At 46.4% G+C, this 19615-nt stretch overlaps 1 protein-coding gene across 1 annotated transcript in view; it reads left to right on the top strand.

Annotated features, from left to right (window-relative positions):
• Nucleotides 1-19615, top strand: part of TRABD2A (TraB domain containing 2A) — a 64273-nt gene that overhangs the window by 34295 nt on the left and 10363 nt on the right. The window contains exons 3-5 of the mRNA XM_036748012.1: nucleotides 1753-1899; nucleotides 4526-4700; nucleotides 16267-16357. Of these exons, the coding sequence (XP_036603907.1) occupies nucleotides 1753-1899; nucleotides 4526-4700; nucleotides 16267-16357 (413 nt within the window). The remainder of the gene's footprint in view (nucleotides 1-1752; nucleotides 1900-4525; nucleotides 4701-16266; nucleotides 16358-19615) is intronic.

The raw sequence follows: 19615 nt of genomic DNA, 5'->3' as shown, positions 1-19615 counted from the left end.
CATGTTTTCTCACCCATTAGAAGACCCTGATGTTGGAGAAGATTGAGGGCAAAAGGAGAAGGGAACGGCGGAGGATGGCGTGGATAGATAGTGCTGTGGAAGCAATGGGTGTGAGCTTGGACAGACCTTGGGATGTAGTGGGGGATAGAAGGTCCTGGTGTGCCATGGTCCATGGGGGCACGGAGTTGGACAAGACCGAACATAACAACACAACAACTTCCCTGTTAGAAATGTGGTCTCCTTGAGGGCAGAGACTGTCTTTTGCCTCTCTTTGCAGCCCAGCACTTGGCACAGTGCCCAGGCTGGCTGCTTGGTGGGTCGGTTCGTGTACTTTTTGTGTTTCTGCATAGAGAAAACATCCCACAGTATGGGGAGTCGAGTCCAGCAGCCTTGGAGTTGAAAGGGAGCTCTTCATTCATTCATTCAGCACTGGCCTGCTATGTGCCAGAATAGAAAAAGAGAGGAAGCAGTCCGTGCCCTCGAAGGGTTTACAATCTAATGAGTGAGACAATATGCAAATAGATATATACAAAGCAGCCCATATACGGGAGCATTAGCAGAGGGAAGGCGCTAGAAATTAAGAGGGATTGGGGAAGATCTCCTGGAGGAGATGGAACTTCAGTTGGGTCTTACATGAAACCAGGGAGGTCAGCAGTCAGGAGGGAGGGTGTTCCAGGTCTCGGGACAGCCAGAGAAAATGCCCAGCATCAAGAGAGTCTTATCTGTGGTACATGTGGGAGCCTGTGTCACTGGATTGGAGTGTGTGTGTTGGGGAGGAAGGGGAAAGAATACTGGAAAGGTAGGCGGGGGCCTGCTTCCATTTCATTCAGGTCAAGCCAGGCCTGGACAGAGAGCCCCTGCAGTAACCATGACAATTGGTTGTGCACCCACAGTGAGCAGGACTTCCTGACCTCTCCAGACAGGCCATGCTACTCTTCACCACAAGGAGGTTGTCCTTCTGTTTCACTAGGCTGACCCTGGGAGACTTCCCCTCGTGGATGTTAGAGCTGAAAAGGGCTTTAGTCCAACCCCTTCATATGAGGCAACTGAGGCCCATGGCGGGGAAGTGACCAAGGTCACAGGGATTAAATAATAGGACTGGAGCCTGCATCCAGACCTCCCTCGACGGGTCATTCTGTACACTGGCCATGGTGCTCCTCCATTGAAGCAAGAAAAGGGCTGCTGTAATAACTGTTTAATGTCTAATTATGTCCTGGGGTGGAGAGGGAGCCTGAACCTCAGAGCCAGGAAGATGTGGGTTCAAGTCCTGCCACTGACAATACTGGCAGCATGACTGGTTTTTGTTCATTTCTTTCAGTTGTGTCTCACTCTTCCTGACCATCACCTTTTGGGGTTTTCTTGGCAAAGATCCTGGAGTGGTTTGCCATTTCCTTCTCCAGCTCATTTTACAAATGAGGAAACTGAGGCAAACAGGGTTAGGTGACTTGTCCAGGGTCACACAGATAAGTGTCCGAAGTCATTTAAGTCCAGCCATTTCATTTTACAGATGAAGAAACTGAGGCCAAGAGAAGGGATAGTTGTCTAGGTCACAGAAGTAGTCAGGATCCGAGGCGGGATTTGAACCCACATCCTGTGCCTTGGATTCAGTATGCTGTCAATTGCTGTGGTAAACTTCTCCATTAAGAATAAAATCATGTCTCTCCTTCCACTGGAGGGTGGGCAGCGTACATCTCTCTGGGGCCCACCCGGTACTTCGATCTGACTCTTTTGTACCGTGCCTGCCCTTTTCAGGTGATCTTTGCCTTGAATCAGACCCTCCTTCAGCAAGAGAGTCTGCGGGCGGGGAGCCTCCAGACTCCCTACACCACAGAGGATCTGATCAAGCATTATAACTGCGGGGACCTCAACTCCATTATCTTCAGCCACGATAACTCACAGGTAGGTCAGCACCCCAGCCCGTCCACGCCTGGCATGCTTCCGCAGAGCTCTCTTTTCCTGGTGGATGTCCAGCTCCGTTGCTGAGACTTCTCTTTTGAATGCAAATTAGACTCCCCAGATCCCTAACCCACTCCCCCTCCCCCATCTGCCCCAGCCTGGCCTTGGTTCCATTTCAAGAAAATGTCTTGACCTTGCTTCTTTGGGGAGTACTAAGTCTAGGGAACAAGCCCAAATCTTAAAGCCAAATGCTCTTCATTATTTAATTTTTCCTTTATTGATGGGTCCCCAATAATGATTTTATTGGTGAAGAAAGTCCCTCTTCTGATTGTTCAATTGTGTCCAATTCTCCATGACCCCATTTGGGGTTTTCCTGGCAAAGATACTGGAATGTTTTGCTATTTCCTTCTCCAGCTGCAGGAAACTGAGGCAAACAGGGTTAAGTGACCTGTCCAAGGTCACACAGCTAGTAAGTGTCTGAGACTGGATTTGAACTTAGGTCCTTCTGACCTTAGGCCCAGCACCCTATCCACTGCACCACTTAGCTGCTATTTAGTCTTAGGAAATTGCCTAGGTCACTGAGATGTTCAGTGACTTGCCTGATACCACACAGCAAGAATGTGTCAGATCTTCCTGGCTTTGGGGCCGGTTCTCCACCCACCCTAGCAGGCTACCCCTGTCATACATAGATGGGACAGTAAGAGGAGCGAGAATTGGCAAGACAAAGATTTTGTTGGTTTTGAGCCTCAGAGCTTGTACTGGAGTCAGGAAGTCTTGGATTCCAATTCTACCTCAGTCACTTACCAGCTCTGTGACTCTGGGCCACCGTTCCTCATTTGTCAGGTGAGAGTATTGGACTCGGTGGTCCCTTCCAGCTGTAAATCTGTGACCCCCTGCTCCTTTTACATTCACTGCCATACCTTTCATAAACACGTGTATTTCATTCTATTCCAAGTTGCAAGGTCATGCTCAGAGTCGGGACCTTTATGAGTGACCGTGTGGTCCCTGAGCAAGTCACAGCATCAAAGATTTCATGCTGGAAGGGTCTTTAGAGGCCTTTGTGCTCAACCTCCACATTGTGCAGATGAGTAAACTGAGGCACAGAGTATTCAAGTGACTTGCCCAGGGTTACACAATGAGTAAGTATCTGAAGCAGGATTTGAACTCAGCCCATCTTGACTCCAGGTGGTTGCCTCTCAGTGCCCCAAGGCAACTGTCAAAGACCAAGCTTCAGAGCATTGGCTGACCTAAGCTTTCAGTCATTAGTTCATAGGATGATAAGAGACCTAGAGCCAAAAGGAACCTCCAAGTCATCTGGTCCCCTCATTTCTCAGGCCCCTTTTCAGGGGTAAAAAGATACAGAACCTCATGTGTGTTTGCTTCAGCTTGGTCTGGTCCTGTGATTTCTACTATTTCTAGAATCCTTTTAATTTGGAGATGCCCTTGAAAACCTTCGGTGATCTCATGTAACTGTGGCTGCCAGCTCCTGGGCTCCCTCACTGAGGGCCCCTCAGGCTAGGCTGGGAATTATGTATTGTCCCCCTTTGGGTGCTCCACAGCTCCTCCCTTGCCGGGATGGCACGTATCCCAGAAGCTCTCTTCCTCGTGGTGTTTGGCCACTAGCTAATGCCAGCTCGACAGAACACCCTTCATCCTGGGACTGAGGTGTTTGATTCCTGCATCTTTCTCCCTGGGTCTCCATGGGGACTTATCTTAGACTCTTCCCATCCCTTAGCTCAAGCTGGCCCTGAAGCATTAGGAAGCATCTCTCTGGAGTCACTGTGACTCCAGACAAAATGCCTGGCTCTTGCCACCTTCTCTTGCTGTTAATTCTTGATTTGAAGGTCGGTGGTGTAGTGGTTAGAGTGCTGGATGCGGGAGTCACAGAGACCTACCTTGGACACCTAACTGGCTGCATGAACCTGAGCAAGTCAATTCCATTGTGCCTCAGTTGACTTCTTTGTCAAAGGAAGAAATTGGATTTGTTTCCTCTAAGGTCCCTTGTAACCCTATTTCTTTGGTCCCATGTTCTACCACTACTCAAGGAGCTGGGGGTTCCCTTGAGGGCTGTGGGCTTGGAAAAATAGCTCTGTACTTTTTCTTAAACCAATTATACAGATACATGCACACGCAGATTTACCATATTCACACTGTATCTTTCCCTGCTACCCTTCCTAGGAGCCATCCCTTATGATAAAAAATAAACGAGGAAGAAAGAAAAGCAAATGCTATAAAACTAACCAATGTATCAAAAAGCTTGATTTTATATGCCGTATTCCCCATCTCTTTAAAGCAGTGGAGAGAGGTCCTTTCTTCTTCCTCTTTGTTAGGGTCAAGCTTGAAGCATCAAGTTTTAATTGGTTTATAGCATTGTTCTTCCCATCTGTATGTTGTTAATCACGGTGTATATTGTTCTTCTGGCTGTGCTTGCTTCATTTGGCATCAGTTCATACAAATCTTCTCATGCTTCTTTGAATTCCTTGTTTTGACATTTCTTAGAGTGCAGCAGCGTTCCATTATGTTCTTAGGACACAGTCGATTCAGCCATTCCCCAAGCACCTGCTTCTTTCCATTTCTCCTTAAGCAGCTAACCATCGCACAGTCCTTAAGGTCTTTGTTTTAAACATAGGTTCCAAATTTTATTAATGCTACGCTGCCGCCTCAGGAACGCATCACTGCTCAGGAGATCGACAGCTATTTCCGTCAGGAGCTCATCTACAAACGGAATGAACGGATGGGGAAGCGAGTGAAGGCCCTTTTGGAGGAGCATCCTGATAAAGGCTTCTTCTTTGCCTTTGGCGCCGGTGAGTTTCTGACCCTGGTGTGTGCTGAGAGATTCTGTACCTCAGCATCCTGCCTCTGGCTTTTGTTCGCGATTGCTTTCACCCAGGCCATTCATTCTCTTGTGTTTGCTGCATTTGTTGGAAGCTCAGATAGAATGACAGCTGATACCCTCTTGCTGATTTAAAAACCTTTTTTTTGGTGGGAGTAGCTTATTTTCATTTGCTAAAAAAAATTAGCAAAGCTTTGGCCAAATATTATCAACTAGTTAACAGCCACTGTGGGAAGTACCTTTGGCATCTCTGAGTCTCCTTCCTGACCCCTCTCCCACCCAGAACCTGGCCAGTTGGGGTCCAGGCTGCCAAAGGTCAGCAAGCTGGGGAGAGATCAGATATCAGTGCCAGAGAAAGGTTTGTGTTCCGTTCTTTTCTTTTTCTGAATGTGTATCCCTCACACAAAATTTGGTATAAAACCCAAATCAGAGTGGTTTTGGAAAGACCCTTTTGTGTTATCCATACTTTCGACTTATTACAATTCCTTAGTTGACTTAATTGGAATAAGTTGAATCAATTAATTCAGCAAGCATTTATTAAGCACTCACTATGTATGAATAAATGAGCGAATGAAAAAATGTTTATTAAATGCTTCCTATGTGGCCAGTCCTTGCATCTCTGAGGTAGGCTTTTTGTGGAGGGACCAAGGTAAAGGTGAAACAGTTTCTGCCCTTGAGGAGCTTACTTTCTGTTGCAGGGGAGTCAGAAGAGCACACAGAGAAGTAAATATAAACCAGATTAAAAAGTAAGTGCAAAGTAATTTAGGAGTGGGTTTGGGTGGGGAGGTTTACTGCCATTAGGTGGATGGCTGAGACTTGGCCGTGTTGAGGCAATTGACTATGTAAGTTTCAGGATTGTTAGTTCCTGAGTAGACTGTCCACAGAACTAGACTGTAGCAGAAACTGGTCCTCACCTGTGGCAGCCTGGTCTATACAGGCCCCTGGGAACACCCTCAAAGCTGAGCTCTTTGGATTGTTCTCCATTTGGCCTTCTAGGATGGATGCACATGGTAGTTGGGAGAGCCTTTTTGCCATGGAAGAAGTGTCATTTAGAGGTGCGTGAGGAGAAAGAGAAAGAGAGGGAGTGTGGCTCAGTGACGAGAGAGCTAGCCTTCAAGTCGGAAAGACCTTGATTCAAGTCCTGCCTTTGCCTGTGTGACCTAGAACAAGTTAGTTAGCTTCTGTGTGACCCAGGCCCCAAACCTCCTCAGCTGCACAGAAAATGCCGTTCTTCAGGGGCAGAGGGGAGTTTCTTATACTAATTAAATCATGGGTCTGGTAGAGAGAGAGAGAGAGAGAGAGAGAGAGAGAGAGAGAGAGAGAGAGAGAGAGAGAGAGAGAGAGTGAGAGAGTGAGTTGGGGCCACTAAGCATAACTGCTGCCCTCCTCGATGCCCCCTCTTGCAGGCCTCTTCAGGGACCTGCTCCTAGAAGCCCACTGATTCCTAGGCTCCAACCCACTGATCTCTATAGAGGCTGGGGGCTGCTCTGTGAATGGCAGCTTTTGCCTCTGCTGGTCTCATCTTGGTCACCCTTGTAGAATGGAGTCTTGGTTTTGGGTGACTTTTCAGTGCTGTTATTCCCTGCTCCCTAACTGCCCTCCCTCCCTCCTCCATCCCCTGCTATTCCTTTGGGCCTTTATCTTCCTGTCTGTTCTTCTCAGGATCCTATGTAGGGGTAACGCTAGATCACAGGCTCACCTTCTAATCTTTCTAGCAGAATTATAGAATTTTTAGTGATCAAAGAGATTTCAGAAGTCATTAAACACTGAGTATGGTAGCTAACACTAGATTTGCCTTGAAGTTTTTCAAAGTGCTTAAATACAGACTTTACTGTATTTGAGCCTCATGCTGAGCCTGTGGGATAGGCACTACAAATCTTACTGTCTCCATTTTAGCATCAAGAAATTGAGGCCCTAGGACCCCGTGCCTCGTCCACTCCTGCTTTACCTCTTCTCCTGGGTCTTTCTTTTTCCATCCCCAATCAGAGCTTGCTAATCTTATCTGAATTTTGTTTACACCCACCCTGTCCCCCTCAGAATCTAATACAGTGCCATGGACACAGTGGTGCTTTATAATTGTTCATTAAGTGGATGAATTTTGTATCTAGCAGTTGGTCAATCAATGGCTTTTCATGGAGTACCTGTTACGTACTAGGTACTGTGCCAGGCACAACAAGGAACAGAAAGAGGTAGAAAACGGAACACAGATCTCTGTGGAACTCCACTGGAGACTGCCTTCCACGTTGCTGCTGAGCCAAAGCTACTCTTTGGGCCCAGCTATATGGTCAGTTTCAACTTAAAAAGAATTGAAAATCACAATTACTTATAGTGACCGTTTGATATTTAGAAATAGAAGACAATTATCTTTCCCTCTCCTCCAGAAAGTCCTTGTTTCGGTCAAAGTTTCCACCATTTTGGCACATTGGAAAGAGCACTAGCTCTGGAGTAAAAGGTTGTTTTGATGGTGTTTCGTTTCAGTCGTGTCCGATTCTTCATGGCTCCATTTGGGGTTTTCTTGGCAAAGATTCTTAGAGTGATTTGCCATTTCCTTCTCCAGCTTGTTTTACAGAAGAGGAAACTGAGGCAAACAGGGTTGAGTGACTTGCCCAGCGTCATACAGCTAGTAAATATCTAATGCATGCTAGATTTGAACTCAGGTCCTCCTGACTACAGGCCTGGCATCCCCTAGCTGCTTGAGTAAAATGACCTGGGTTCAAATCTTCCCTTTTCTATTTCTCTTCCTCTTTTACTGTTCCAGCCTTCAGTTAATTCACCTCAGACTCTCAGAACTCTAAAAAGCAGCACCATGAAGTAAGAACTTTATATTATGTAAAATCATTTACTACTCGTTAGAGAGAGCTAGTTTCATTTTTTCTGAGAAGGATCCATCATCCCCTGCTGGAATACAAAATATAGATGTGCCTTTAGAGGTGTCTAGAGTTCAGATTAGGCCTCGGCTTAGAAAAGAAGAGAACTTGGTCTCCCCGGATGAAAATGGGATGACTCCAGACACTCCATCCCTGTACCTCGCACCCATGCCATTCCTCTTTGCCTTTCCCTTTGCGTCACCCCAGTTCAGACCCTCGTCTCTTACCCCCTGGACTGTTGCAGAAGCTCCTACGCTGGTTCTTGGCCCCAGTCTCTTCTCCTTCCACTCTGTTTCACACATTGTGGCCAGACTAATCCTCCTAATGCACAGCCTGGATTATAAAAGTCCACTACTCCAAAATCTGCAATGATTTCTCATTGATTTAAAGAATTACATGTAGTCTTTTGCCTGACCGTCAAGGCCTTTTGCTGTCTGGATCCATCTGACCTTCTCAGCGCCCTCCCAGACTACGTCTCCTCACATCGTCTCTGCCTCAATCCATTTGAAATATGTACACCCCCCTCCATGCCTCTCTGTGTTGTTGCTGATTCCTGTCATTCCCTATGCTTAGAGAGCCCTCTTCCATTTCTAAGTTCAATTAAGGATCAGTTCAGGCAGTGCCTCCTCTGTGAAACATACCCTGATTTCCTCTCTCTCATCCTAACCTAGAGCCTCAGATGAGAGAATATTTAAAGAGCGCTTGGCATGGTGCCTGGCACAAGTTGGTGCTTAATAAATGCTTGTTGCCTTCCTCCCCTTCCCCTCTATACCTGCAATTCTCATCTGTGTTATCATTATTTGTGTGTTGTGGATGGGGTGCTGGATTTGGAGTTGGTGAGAACCAGGTTCAAATCTTGCCTCTGGTGCTTACTAGCTGTGTAATCCTGGGCGAGTCACTCAATGACAGTTGTTTTATCTTTCAGTCATTGGTTGCGTCTGACTCTTCATGACCCTGTGGACCATATTGTCCCTGGCATTTTCTTGGTTTTCCATTTCCTTCTCCAGTGAATTAAGGCAAACAGGTTGAGTGACTTACCTGGGGTCATACAGCTGCTATGTGTCTGAGGCTGGATTTGAACTTGGGTCTTCCAGACTTGAGGCTCAGTGCTGTACCCACTGAGCCACCTAGCTGCCTAATCTCTACCAGTTCTAATTTCCTCAGCTGTAAAATGGAGATGAAAATAGCAGCTGCCTCGGGGGGTTGTTGAGACGATGGAATGAGACAGTATTTGTGAAGTGCTTTACCATCTTTAAGGACTTTGTTGTTGGTATTACCACCTTTCGGATAGCCTAGTCGGAGGATCTGAGTTCGAATCCCTTCACTTCTGAAACCAGCTGTCTGTGTGACCTTGGGCGAATTATTTAACCTCTCTGACCCTCAGTTTACTCCTCTGTGAACTGAGGTGCTGCAGTTAGCGGTCTCCAGGGTCCTTCCCAAGTCGAAGTCTGCGAGCCTGGGGTTCCGTCCGAAGCCGCGCTTCTGCAGGGCAGGGGCGGTGTTTGTTGGCTCTCGGATCTCCCGCGGCACCTCCTCGCAGTCAGCGGCCCCATATCTAGCTGACGCTCACTTCATCCTTGAATTGAATTACGTCCGCGCCCCCTGCCGTGCTGGGCTGTGCTTCCTGCGCACTAGATCCCTAACTGGTGTTTGTAATGACAGTCGCTCATACAACGCTGGACTTATTTTATCCCATTTGCTCCTCCCCTCCACCCTGTGAGCTAAGTACTTTTATTCCCATTTTATAGCTGACAAAACCGAGGCTGAGGAAGATTAAGTGACTTTCCCAAGGTCACACAGCTAGCAAGCCTCTGAGGCTGGATTTGAACTCGGATCTTCCTGACTCCAGGCCAGGCTCTTTACCCACCTTGGCATCCCGATGCCCCTTTTAAAGGATGTGTGTTGAATGACTCCCACCAGATCTGATGCTGTAGGAGCTTCCTAGATCCACCACTTTAAATAGGGATACCCCACCATCCCAGAGGGCAGTTTCTAGGGGAGGATTGTCATCGATGAGGTCACTTGGGAATCAGAGCTGGGCTTTGCCCAGATACTAAATGGTACTCCAGTCCAAGAGCTGGTAAAGTGCTGGGAATGGGAGGTCAGAGAAACAGGGTCACCTAGTAGATGGAGAGCTGGCCTTGGATCCAGGAAGACTTAGGTTCGAATCCTGCCTTTGGCCACACACTGTGTGGGGCAGCTAGGTGGCACAGTGGATAGAGTGCTGGGAGTCAGGAAGACTCATTTTGTGAGTTCAAATCCAGCTTCAGACACTGCTAGCTGTGTGACCACAGGCAAGTCACTTAGCCCTGTTTGCCTCAGTTTCCTCATCTGTCAAATGAGCCGGAGAAGGAAATGGCAAACCCCTCCAGTATCTTTGCCAAGAAAACCCTGAATGGAATCATGGAGGGTTGGATGTGACTGAAAACGACTGAGAAATGACCATAGCTGTGGAACCCTGGGTGAGTCACTAAGCCTTGAAGCAGCTGAGGTCACTCTCCAAGGCTGGGCGCAGCATCCATAGAAGGCACTGACCCGCATTGGTAGAGGAAGTTTTCTGTCTAGAAATGAAATATGCCGGTGAAATCATGCCTTCCCCTACCTTTAAAACAAAGGGCTGGCACTCAGTTCTCTTCAGAGATATTCATTCTTTGTTACGTTGCCTCCATTCTCAGAACATTTTAGAGCTTCAAGTGATATTAGAGGCCATGTAGTCCAACGACTTCTCACTTTAAAGTTGAGGAATTTTAGGTTCTTTGAGGGATGATGACACTCGGCCTCAAAATGGGGCCCTGGTGGAGCCGGGCTTCTAACCCAGGCCTCTTGATCCTTAAGTCTGCTGTTTGCTCCATCAGTCATATTCTTCAGAGACACCATGCTACTTGGGGGAAATGATTTCTCAGAAGATTCAAGTTTGCTAGACTTTTCCTACTTTTAGGAAAGACACCCTAATTTCTGAGATCCTCCCTTCTGAGGATGGTCGATGTTGGTGCTGAGCATAAGCCGCAGCTAGGATATATAGCCATTTATGGGACTGTTTGCGGCCTTACAAACATTATTTTAAGTTTCCCTTTGAAGACATTTCTAAATTGTTTTGGGCCTGAAGATGAAGTTTAAGTCACGCAGAATTGTTGTCACCTTTTGCCTTATAAACACATGTGTTTTCCTCTTTTTGCTTTTAAATAGTGTATATGTGAAACATTGGCTTTTGGAAATGTTTGGTAAATTGTGCCCCATGTCGCAGCAAGGGATTATTATCTTGGAACTGAGTTAGTGAAAAGGGTTCCACACCTCATATTATTTTCATAAAGTCTAGAAAGAGACTTGGACCATCATGAGAAGATCTGGGCTCATGTCCAGAGGTCTTAGTGGACCACAAGCTTGGTATGAGTCAGTGGTGCACCAGGGCAGTCAGAATAGGTAATGTAATCTGGGTTGGCATTAAGACAGACATTATTTTCTTTAATCGACTTAATAAACATTTTAAAAGTCTCTACTATGTGCCAGGCGCAAAGACAAAAACAAAGCAGTCCCTGCCCTCAAGAAGCTTCTATTCTGTTGGGGGAAGGAGGAGGAGATAGCCCAGCTCTCTATTGGCTTGGTCTTACCACAGCTGGAATGTTCAGTTCTGAGCATCACAGTTTAGGAAGGAAATTGATTAATTAGAAGCTAGAGAGCACCCAGAAGAGGGCAAGCAGGACAGTGAAGGCCCTTGGGTCTGTGTCTTTGAGAACTGGCTGAAGTAACTGGAGATATATATTCTGGAGAAGAGAAGGCTCAGGAGAGCATGATAGCTAACTTTATAGTATTTGAAGGGCGCGTCATTGTTCTGTTTGGCCTCAGTGGGCAGAATCAAGTCAACAAGCAATTATTAAGTGCCTACTGTGTGCCAGGCACTGTGCTTAGCATTGGAGATTGAAATAGAAGCCAGAAAGAATGACGATGCCTGTCCCCAAGGAGCTTACATTCTAATGGGGGAAGACAATACACAAGAGAGGTCTAAAAAAGGCAAGAGTAGGAGAGTATTTGTATCTGAACAACTCAGTGGGTTTTAAAGACCGAATTAGACAGTAGTGCTCCCGCCATCAATTTTTCCCTCTCTGTAAATTTTCTGTCATTTCTTCAAGGTAAAAATGAAGGTTAGCATACATAATAAGCCAGAATAAAAATCCAGGCTTGTTGCCAAGTATAGGATGTATAGAACCAGCCATAGTTTTTCCTAGTCTCTGCGTAAGCCCCTTTTCTGAAGCCTCATTGTGGTGTGAAAGTGACCCTGGGTTCTCAAAGGCACGGAACATGACGCTTGGACGATTCCTGCCAAATTTTGAGGGTGGACCCAGAGGCAGATCTTGTCTTCCATAGCTGCTCCAGCCAGGTTTGTCCAAGTGTCATTAGCGGCTGGGGTTTTTTTTGGTCAACGGTAACACATCGATTGTCGATTGCTGTCCTTCATGCCTGAAGAGGACCAAAATGACATCGCTATGTTGGAGTCAAAGCAGAGTGTGGCCAACTGTGGCCGATCAGACCAACAGGAGCTTGGAACACTGCTACAGGTCTGGCATAGATAGTCCAAATGGTAATGCACAGAGCATAAATGAATGGATGAAGGGAAAGGCATTTATTAAGTACTCACTAACTTACCCCATTCCAGGTACTATGGTAAGCAATAGAGACAGACACAAGTAGAAAAATTGGGATAGTGCCTGGCCTCAAGAAGCTTACCTTCTAATTGGGTGACACAACCCAAAAGAATGTTCAGTGGATGGCAAGACCTAGCGGGCCTTGCCTTAGGTTGCAACAGTAGGTGGGAAGGTGGTATTGGCAATCTCTGGCACAGCAGGTGGAAAGGCCTGGAGAGCCTTGGGATTCAGTGACCAGGTGGCCCTCCATCTTATTGGAAGAAATAGAGTTGGTGGTCCCCATCTCATCCAAAGCTGTGAGTAGGTCAGCAGCCTGCATAAGTTCTAGGCAGTTCAGTGCTAGGGAGAGGGTATGAAGGAAATGTAAATTGGGGAATGGTGCCCCCAGGGGTAATGGTGGGCCTTCCTGATGTTGGCTGGCCCTTGGTCCTGTACAGATCTGTGATTCTGGGATAGTACTGGAAAAAGAAACAAAAGGGAGAGAGAAGCAAGTCTACAAATGTTAATTTAATTCTTTGATGCTCCAGCACCATCATCTTTGTTGGGTGACCACTGAGTTGATGAGAACTGGAGGAATTGAACTACCTCCATATTGTAAGTGAAAGAAGACCGTGTGAAGAAAGTGCTGCTGAAAGGAAGGAGGCCTGCTGGGCTGGCCTTGGAGAGGGGAAGAAGGGAGTTGGCAAAGCTGGCTTCATCCTGCACCCCAGACCACCAAGGAACATTTCAGCAGATGCAGTCCCCAGGTCTTACAGGCCACTATTCAACTAAGTTCAACAAACATTTATTAAATGTCTGCTGTGTACAAGGCACTGAGGATGCAAAGGCAAAAAGGCAAACATAAACAACCTCTGCCTTTAAGGAGCATACAACTTGGTGGGGTAGTATTTTACACACAAACACACACACACACAGGGCTATAGACATGTGTGTATATCTAGACATGTGTCCATTACATACATATATGTGTATATATACATTACATTTATGTATATGTACGTGTCAAATGTGTGCATGTCCATATATGTATATATGATAGATATGTATATTTTATATACATATACACATACATATACACACACATATATGTATATATATGCATACACACATTCACCCCAGTAAGTAAATATGTCATCTCCACATATGTAACCTTCCAGCTTTCTCTGTCTCCTGAGTTCCAGGCCTCACTTTTTTCCCTTCACAGTCTTGCCTCTGTGGTTCAATTCAAGTTCATTTAACTAATGATAAGGAGCTGTTATGTGCCAGACACCGTGCTGGGCTCTGAGAATGCAAAAACTAATATAAAATCGTACCTGCCTTTGAGAAATCTACATTTCGTATTCTCACATGAGGACAATTTTACATCATGCACCAATATTTATCTCTTGTAAAGGGATAACAGAGTAGAAAAATTCTTTGATGGTCTTGACAAAGTTGTAAGATCACAGAACTAGAAGGTTGTACATTTGGAAGAAGAGGAAAGTGGAGCCTGGGGAAGTTAAGTGACTTGCCCAAGGTCACGTGGATAGTAAGCATCAGAGTGGGATCTGAACTAGGGTCTCTGACCTTACAGACGGTGCCCTTCCCATTGTGCTACAAAATAAAGTCCCTGATGCTTGGTGACGGAAGGAACTCAAAGAAAATGGGCACAGTGGGAGGATGTAAAAATTATTCTGCAAAATACATTTCGAGATTTAGAGAGATGAAAGATTTGTAGACTGCTTAGAAGTCTCCTCCCTCACGTATAGAACAAGTGTATTCTTCAGGAGAGGATTGAAAAGTGCTGGGCACCGTGAGCATCGAACGACCTCCCTCCCAAACGAAATGGACCATATTTTAACAGAGAAGATAAGACTGGATGCTAGTATGTAGCAATCGGCTGCCTTTGGCCAGTCATATCTTGTCTGAGCAAAGGTCAAAATCAACATCCTGTTGGGGGAAAGGAGAAAGATACAAAGTTATCGCATCCAATTACAGCTGATTTACTGGGACCAGTTTGGATGAGTTGTCTCCCCAAAATGAGAAACAGACATAAATAAAGACTTAACCGATCCTCTAAAGCCCACATCAGGTGTTTTTTCTCCATGGAACCTTCTCTTACCTCTCCAGCCCTTCTCCCACCCCCCCCCCAGGGCCTCTCTTTGTTGTATTTAATCATCTCTTATCTTTATCTGTTGCATTGTAACATAGTGATAACTGTTGTAGCCTCCAAGTCAGCAAGACCTGGGTTCAAGTTCTGTCTCTGACACATACTGGCTTTGTGACATGGGTCAATCACTTCATTTTTCAGTGTTCTTCCCAAACAACTTCCTAAGACTGAAGTTCTAGAGAAGTATTGGCGGAGGGGGTTTCTTCACTTGGGTGTTCCTATATTGATGAAATTAAAGGTCTAGTTGCTATCACCATCTGCATGCTTCTTATCCCTGTATTAAATGATAAGCTCCTTGAGGCCAGAGACCATGTTTTATCTAAATTTTCTCTCTCCCCCAGTGCCTGCTGCAGAGCAGGCACTTAGTGAATATTCCTTGAAATGCTTTCTTGCTTTGAACCTTGTTTTATAAACTTTTGCCCCAAATCCAAGTTCACTTCTCTGCCTTTATGAGAAGAATATAATTGACTTTTTCTTGGGTGCTTGAGCCCCAGGCTGTCCATTAGAAGAGAAGGTGCAGAGATTGGGTTCCATTGAAGGGCACCCCTGGAAGTGAAAATGACAAAATGAATAAGTTCCCTACCTTTGGATATTGGTGACTAACGGAGCCCTCAGCTGATAATTAGAATTTTCCCCCAGCTGTTTTCTGTGTAGCAGAAGGGGCAGGCAGCTATTAGACTTTGTCTGGAAGAGTGCCCTGTTCGAGGCACCTAGCTTTTGAAGGGGAGCTTGCTCTGTGAGCACCTGGTTCCTCTGCCCTCATGTGGCCCCCTCCAGCCAGACTGACTAGAGGCTGAGCTGGATGCCCTCTGAGAGACCAGGCTATGGGAGTCCTGGGAGAATGAATGCCTTCCCAGTAAAGCATCAGTTTCTATCATTCCCCAAGGCTCGTCTTCCTCGGTCTACTTGTGTAAAAGGTCCTAATGGTAAGAGATAAACAGGGCAGCGATGATTCTGTGAGGCATGGTGGCAAAGTGTACTGACCCAAGAGCCAGAAGACCTGAGTTCAAGTCCTGACTGCCACTTCCTAGCTGGGAGACTTTGAGGGAGTCAGTTCACTTCTCTTAGACTTTTTCTTCATCTGTAAATTGGGGATAATGGCATCTAACCATTTATATACATTTGAAAGTTTGCGAAGCACTTTACACCTAAACTCTCCTTTAATCCTCAGCAAACCTCCTGTGTAGCAGGTATAGCATGCTGTTCCTGTGACAGATGGGGCACACAATTTGTCAGTGGTCATGCACTGTGGTCAGTCAGTGTTAGAGAATTTCAGAGTCGGAAGGGACCTTGCTGCCTTTCTAGTCCAGCTCATACCTGGAAAACAATCCCCTGCACATCATGCACCTTTAGCCTGAAGACCTCCAGGGAGTGGGGGGCTTACTGCCTCTCCCCATTTTCTGATAGCCGTATTGATTTTTCCTGACTTCAAGCCTCAGTTGCCCTTTTTGCTCCCCCCCCCCCCCACATTGCTCCTGGTTCTGCCCTCTAGGGCTAAGCAGAACAGTTCCAATAATCCCTCTGTCATATGAAAACTTTTGAATTTCTTGAAGAAAGCTATCATGTTCCCCATGAGCCTTCTTTTCTCCCAGGCTAAATGCTCACATTTGAGCCCAGCTCTGACAGGACTCCATCCCTTTTTGGCCACACCTGCTCCTTTCCATGGTGACCTTTGTCCTGCCTACCTCACAGGGCTGTTGTAAGGATCAACTGAACTCACGTAGTGAGAGGGCTTTGTGACTTCAATGGCCCCTTACAGTGGTAAGGGATTGGTTCCCCCATGTTTCTTTCTGTTTATGTGTGTATGTGCGTATGCGTGTGTACGTGTGTGTGTGTGTACGTGTGCTCTCCAGAGATTCTGATTGTTTTTCTTAACTGCAGGTCATTTCATGGGCAACGACACAGTGCTTGATGTTTTGAGGAGAGAAGGGTATGAGGTAGAGCACACCCCTGCCGGACAACCTATCAGCAAGTAATCCATCGCGGTCTTATCCGGGTTGAAAATTAGCTAGATAAGCTGTAGAGGTGGCTGTGTAGACCTTGGCCTAGAACGATTTGGCTCCTAAACCATGAGTATTTACCCCCACAATGACACTCCAGTCAGTTTGTTCCTGTTAAGCACCTACTAAGTGCCAGGCTGGGCCCTGGGGAGAGAGTCACCTGGCCCTCAGTCATGGGTTTCCCATTTGTCTTTCTCTGGGGCTGCTGGAAGAAGCCTTTCTTTTGCCTCGTGGACCCAAAGGTTGGGAGCCCTGGATTCTCCCACTTCCTAATTCTGTGACCATGGGCAAGTCGTTTGACTACCCGGCTTCAATTTCCCATCTATAAAAAGAGGATGGTGATACTTGGCTCTGTCCATTTCATCAGATGGTTCGATTCCATTCAACAAGCGTTTATTAATTGACAAGTGTGCCTCAGGCTCTAGGCATACAGTGCCAGAAGTGAACTGAGCCCTGCCCTCAAGGAGCTTATGTTCTACTGCGGGCTGTACCATATACAAAAGAAGTCTTCTCTTCTTCCCATTAAACATCTCCCTTCAGTGCACCCAGTCTTCTGGGGGCACAGCCCTTGGCCATCACTAACTGCTCGTGCTTTGGGAGGAACAATATGTTTACTCTTTGTCCTTAGGTTACAATGTTTTGAGTTTCCAGCAACGATCCAATCAAAGGGTCATAGGCCAGTTGCCTTCCAGATTATCAATGCCTTTCCAGTAACTTTGCACCCAGAACCAAGTGGGATACTGCAGATGTGGTCTGACCAAGGCAGGGTACCTTCAGACCATCTCCTCCTTAGGATAATAGCACAGCCAAAGTTTAAATCCCCCCTCTAGGGACTAGTTATTCCTTTGTTAACTCACATTGAGCTCACAATCCACTGAAACCCCCAGATCTTCTTCTAAGGAGCTATTCGTACTTTCCTTCTCTTATACTCATGAAGTTGAGTTTTTAACTATTTGTTGTACCAGATCAGTGCCAGGTAATTTCTTGTTTCCTGGTTCTCTGACGATTTCCCACACGTAAACCTTGCCTTCACAGCTAGATTGTAAGCTCCTGGAGGGCAGGGATTGCATAGGATCCATTTTTGTATCCCTTATAGTGCTTAGCATAGCACTGGGGTCATACTTGTTACCCAGTCTACGCCTGATTTTAATAGCGAGTGTGCTTGCCCGGCTTGGGCACCTGTGATGGAGATGTTGGCTTCCATACCTCCTCCTAAAGCTGTCACACCTGCAGCAGACAAGCCCGCCCTGCCCAGGCCTGAAGGCTCTCATTCTGGCCTTAGCCCATGGCTTCTGGGTCCTCTCTGCTGTGGGCAATGGTCCAAATGCCTTTTCATTCAGTTCCTAGGTCTGAGGCCATCTCATCCTCCTTGTCTCTGCTGGACCTCCATGCGGGCTTGAGCACTCAGCTGTAGGTAGGTGATGCCCCGTTTCTTTGTTTGCTGAATTCTTGGGCACTGTTGACCTGGCTTAAATGTCCAGGCTCCCTTAGGATTGGCCAGTTCTAAAACCACAGATTCATTAGAGGAGAAAGCAACCTTAGGGGGCATCTGTTCTGGTTTGGGGTCTGCTGAGGCCAGCTGCCACCCCCTACTTTTTAATAATAGTTTTTTCTCCAAATACATGTAAAAACAATTTTTAAGATTCACTTTTAAAAGTGCTTGAGTTCTACATTTTCTCTCTCCCTTCTTCAGATGGTAAGCAATTTGTTCTGGGTTATCCATGTGCTGCCTCCTCCTGACTTCTTCATATTGGTCCCAGCAGGGTAGGGGCTGTCTTGGCCCGTGTATTCCCCATGGCCTGGCAGCTCAAGGAGCCAGTCTTCTGTCCCCCACCTTCTGGAGCTACATATGACTCCTTGCCCCTTCTAGCATGCTCGGAGCAGGCCCTGGCAGGATGAGGGTCCTTTGTGTAGAAACAGCCTTTGGCGTGAGTTTGCTGCATGGCCCTGGACAGAACCTTTAACCCTTCCTGGGCATAAAATGAGGGGCTTAGTCTCTCTGACCTCCAGGATGCAGAATCTTAACCTTTTGGTGACCTTTGGCCCTTTGGTGAGGCTTCTAGACCCTTTTTCAGAGTTCAGTTTTTAAGTGCACAAAATAACATACAGAGGATTATAAAGGAAATGGAATATCTTGAAATAGTTTATATATGTATATGTATAAAAATTTACATATGTAAAAATATATATTTAAAAGTTCACAGATCTCCGGTAAGAACCCCTGCTCTGAAGTTTTTCTATCTCCCTGTGGTCCTATTTAAACACTCAGCCTCAGTTTCTCAATCTGTCAAAAGGAGGGATTGGCCTTGACAGCCTCTAAGGTCTCCTTCAGCTTGAAATCTGTGATCCCATGATGCTTTGAAGTCACTTTACCTCTCTGGGCCTCAGTTTTCAGATCTGTAAGATGAAGGAATTAGTCTTAATGATTGCTGAGGTCTCTTCCAGCTCTAAACATACGGTCCCTGTGAAGTCGCTCAAGCTCTGTCTGCTTTACTTTCCTTACTTGTGAAGTGGGGATAATAACAGCCCCTACCTCTCAGGGTTGTTGCAAGGACAAAGCGTTATCTAAATGCTGGCTGTTGTTATTATTATATTTATATTAAGACACAACTGGCTTTTCAAGTAGTGGATTTCTGTACTAAGATGGAAAACTGAGATGCCCGAGCTCACTCTATAAAGCAAACCACAGAAACAATCCCCTGGGACTCTGGAATCTTAATTGGTGACTCTGAAGCTGCTCAGTTAGGATTCCCGGTGCTCCTCCCCTGACCTCTTCTGTTGTGCCCATGGACCCTCCTCCTGCCTGGGCTCAGAGATGACCAATGGCAGGGACCAGGAGGGCCAGAGTTCAGTACAGTTCCATCAACATTTGGGAATCATGGGATTCTAGAACTGGAGGGACGTCAAGGATGGATCCTCTGATCCAGCTCACATTCTAGAGCTGGGAAGATTGAGGCCCAGAGAGGACAAATTGCTCATTCACTGCTCGGCCCGCTGGGCTGCAATCCCAGACCTGTGCTCTCCTCTTGGGCACCATCATTCGCCATTCCCTGGAACAATCCCAGGAAAGAACTTGGCCCGCTGTTCTCAGGTTAGAATTTCTGAGTTTCCAGCAATGATGGAGTCATGGAGTTAGATCTGGGCAGGACTTTAGAGGTTGTCTAGGCTGGTCTTCATTTTACAGAGGGGAATGGAGGCTGAGAAGTTAGGTGACTTGCCTAGGGTCTCAC

Source organism: Trichosurus vulpecula, chromosome 3 (assembly GCF_011100635.1).
Source record: "Trichosurus vulpecula isolate mTriVul1 chromosome 3, mTriVul1.pri, whole genome shotgun sequence".
In the NCBI taxonomy this organism is placed as follows: Eukaryota; Metazoa; Chordata; class Mammalia; order Diprotodontia; family Phalangeridae; genus Trichosurus; species Trichosurus vulpecula.
The sequence above is the reverse complement of the archived record's forward strand: the minus strand, read 5'-3'. Positions and strand labels throughout refer to the sequence as shown.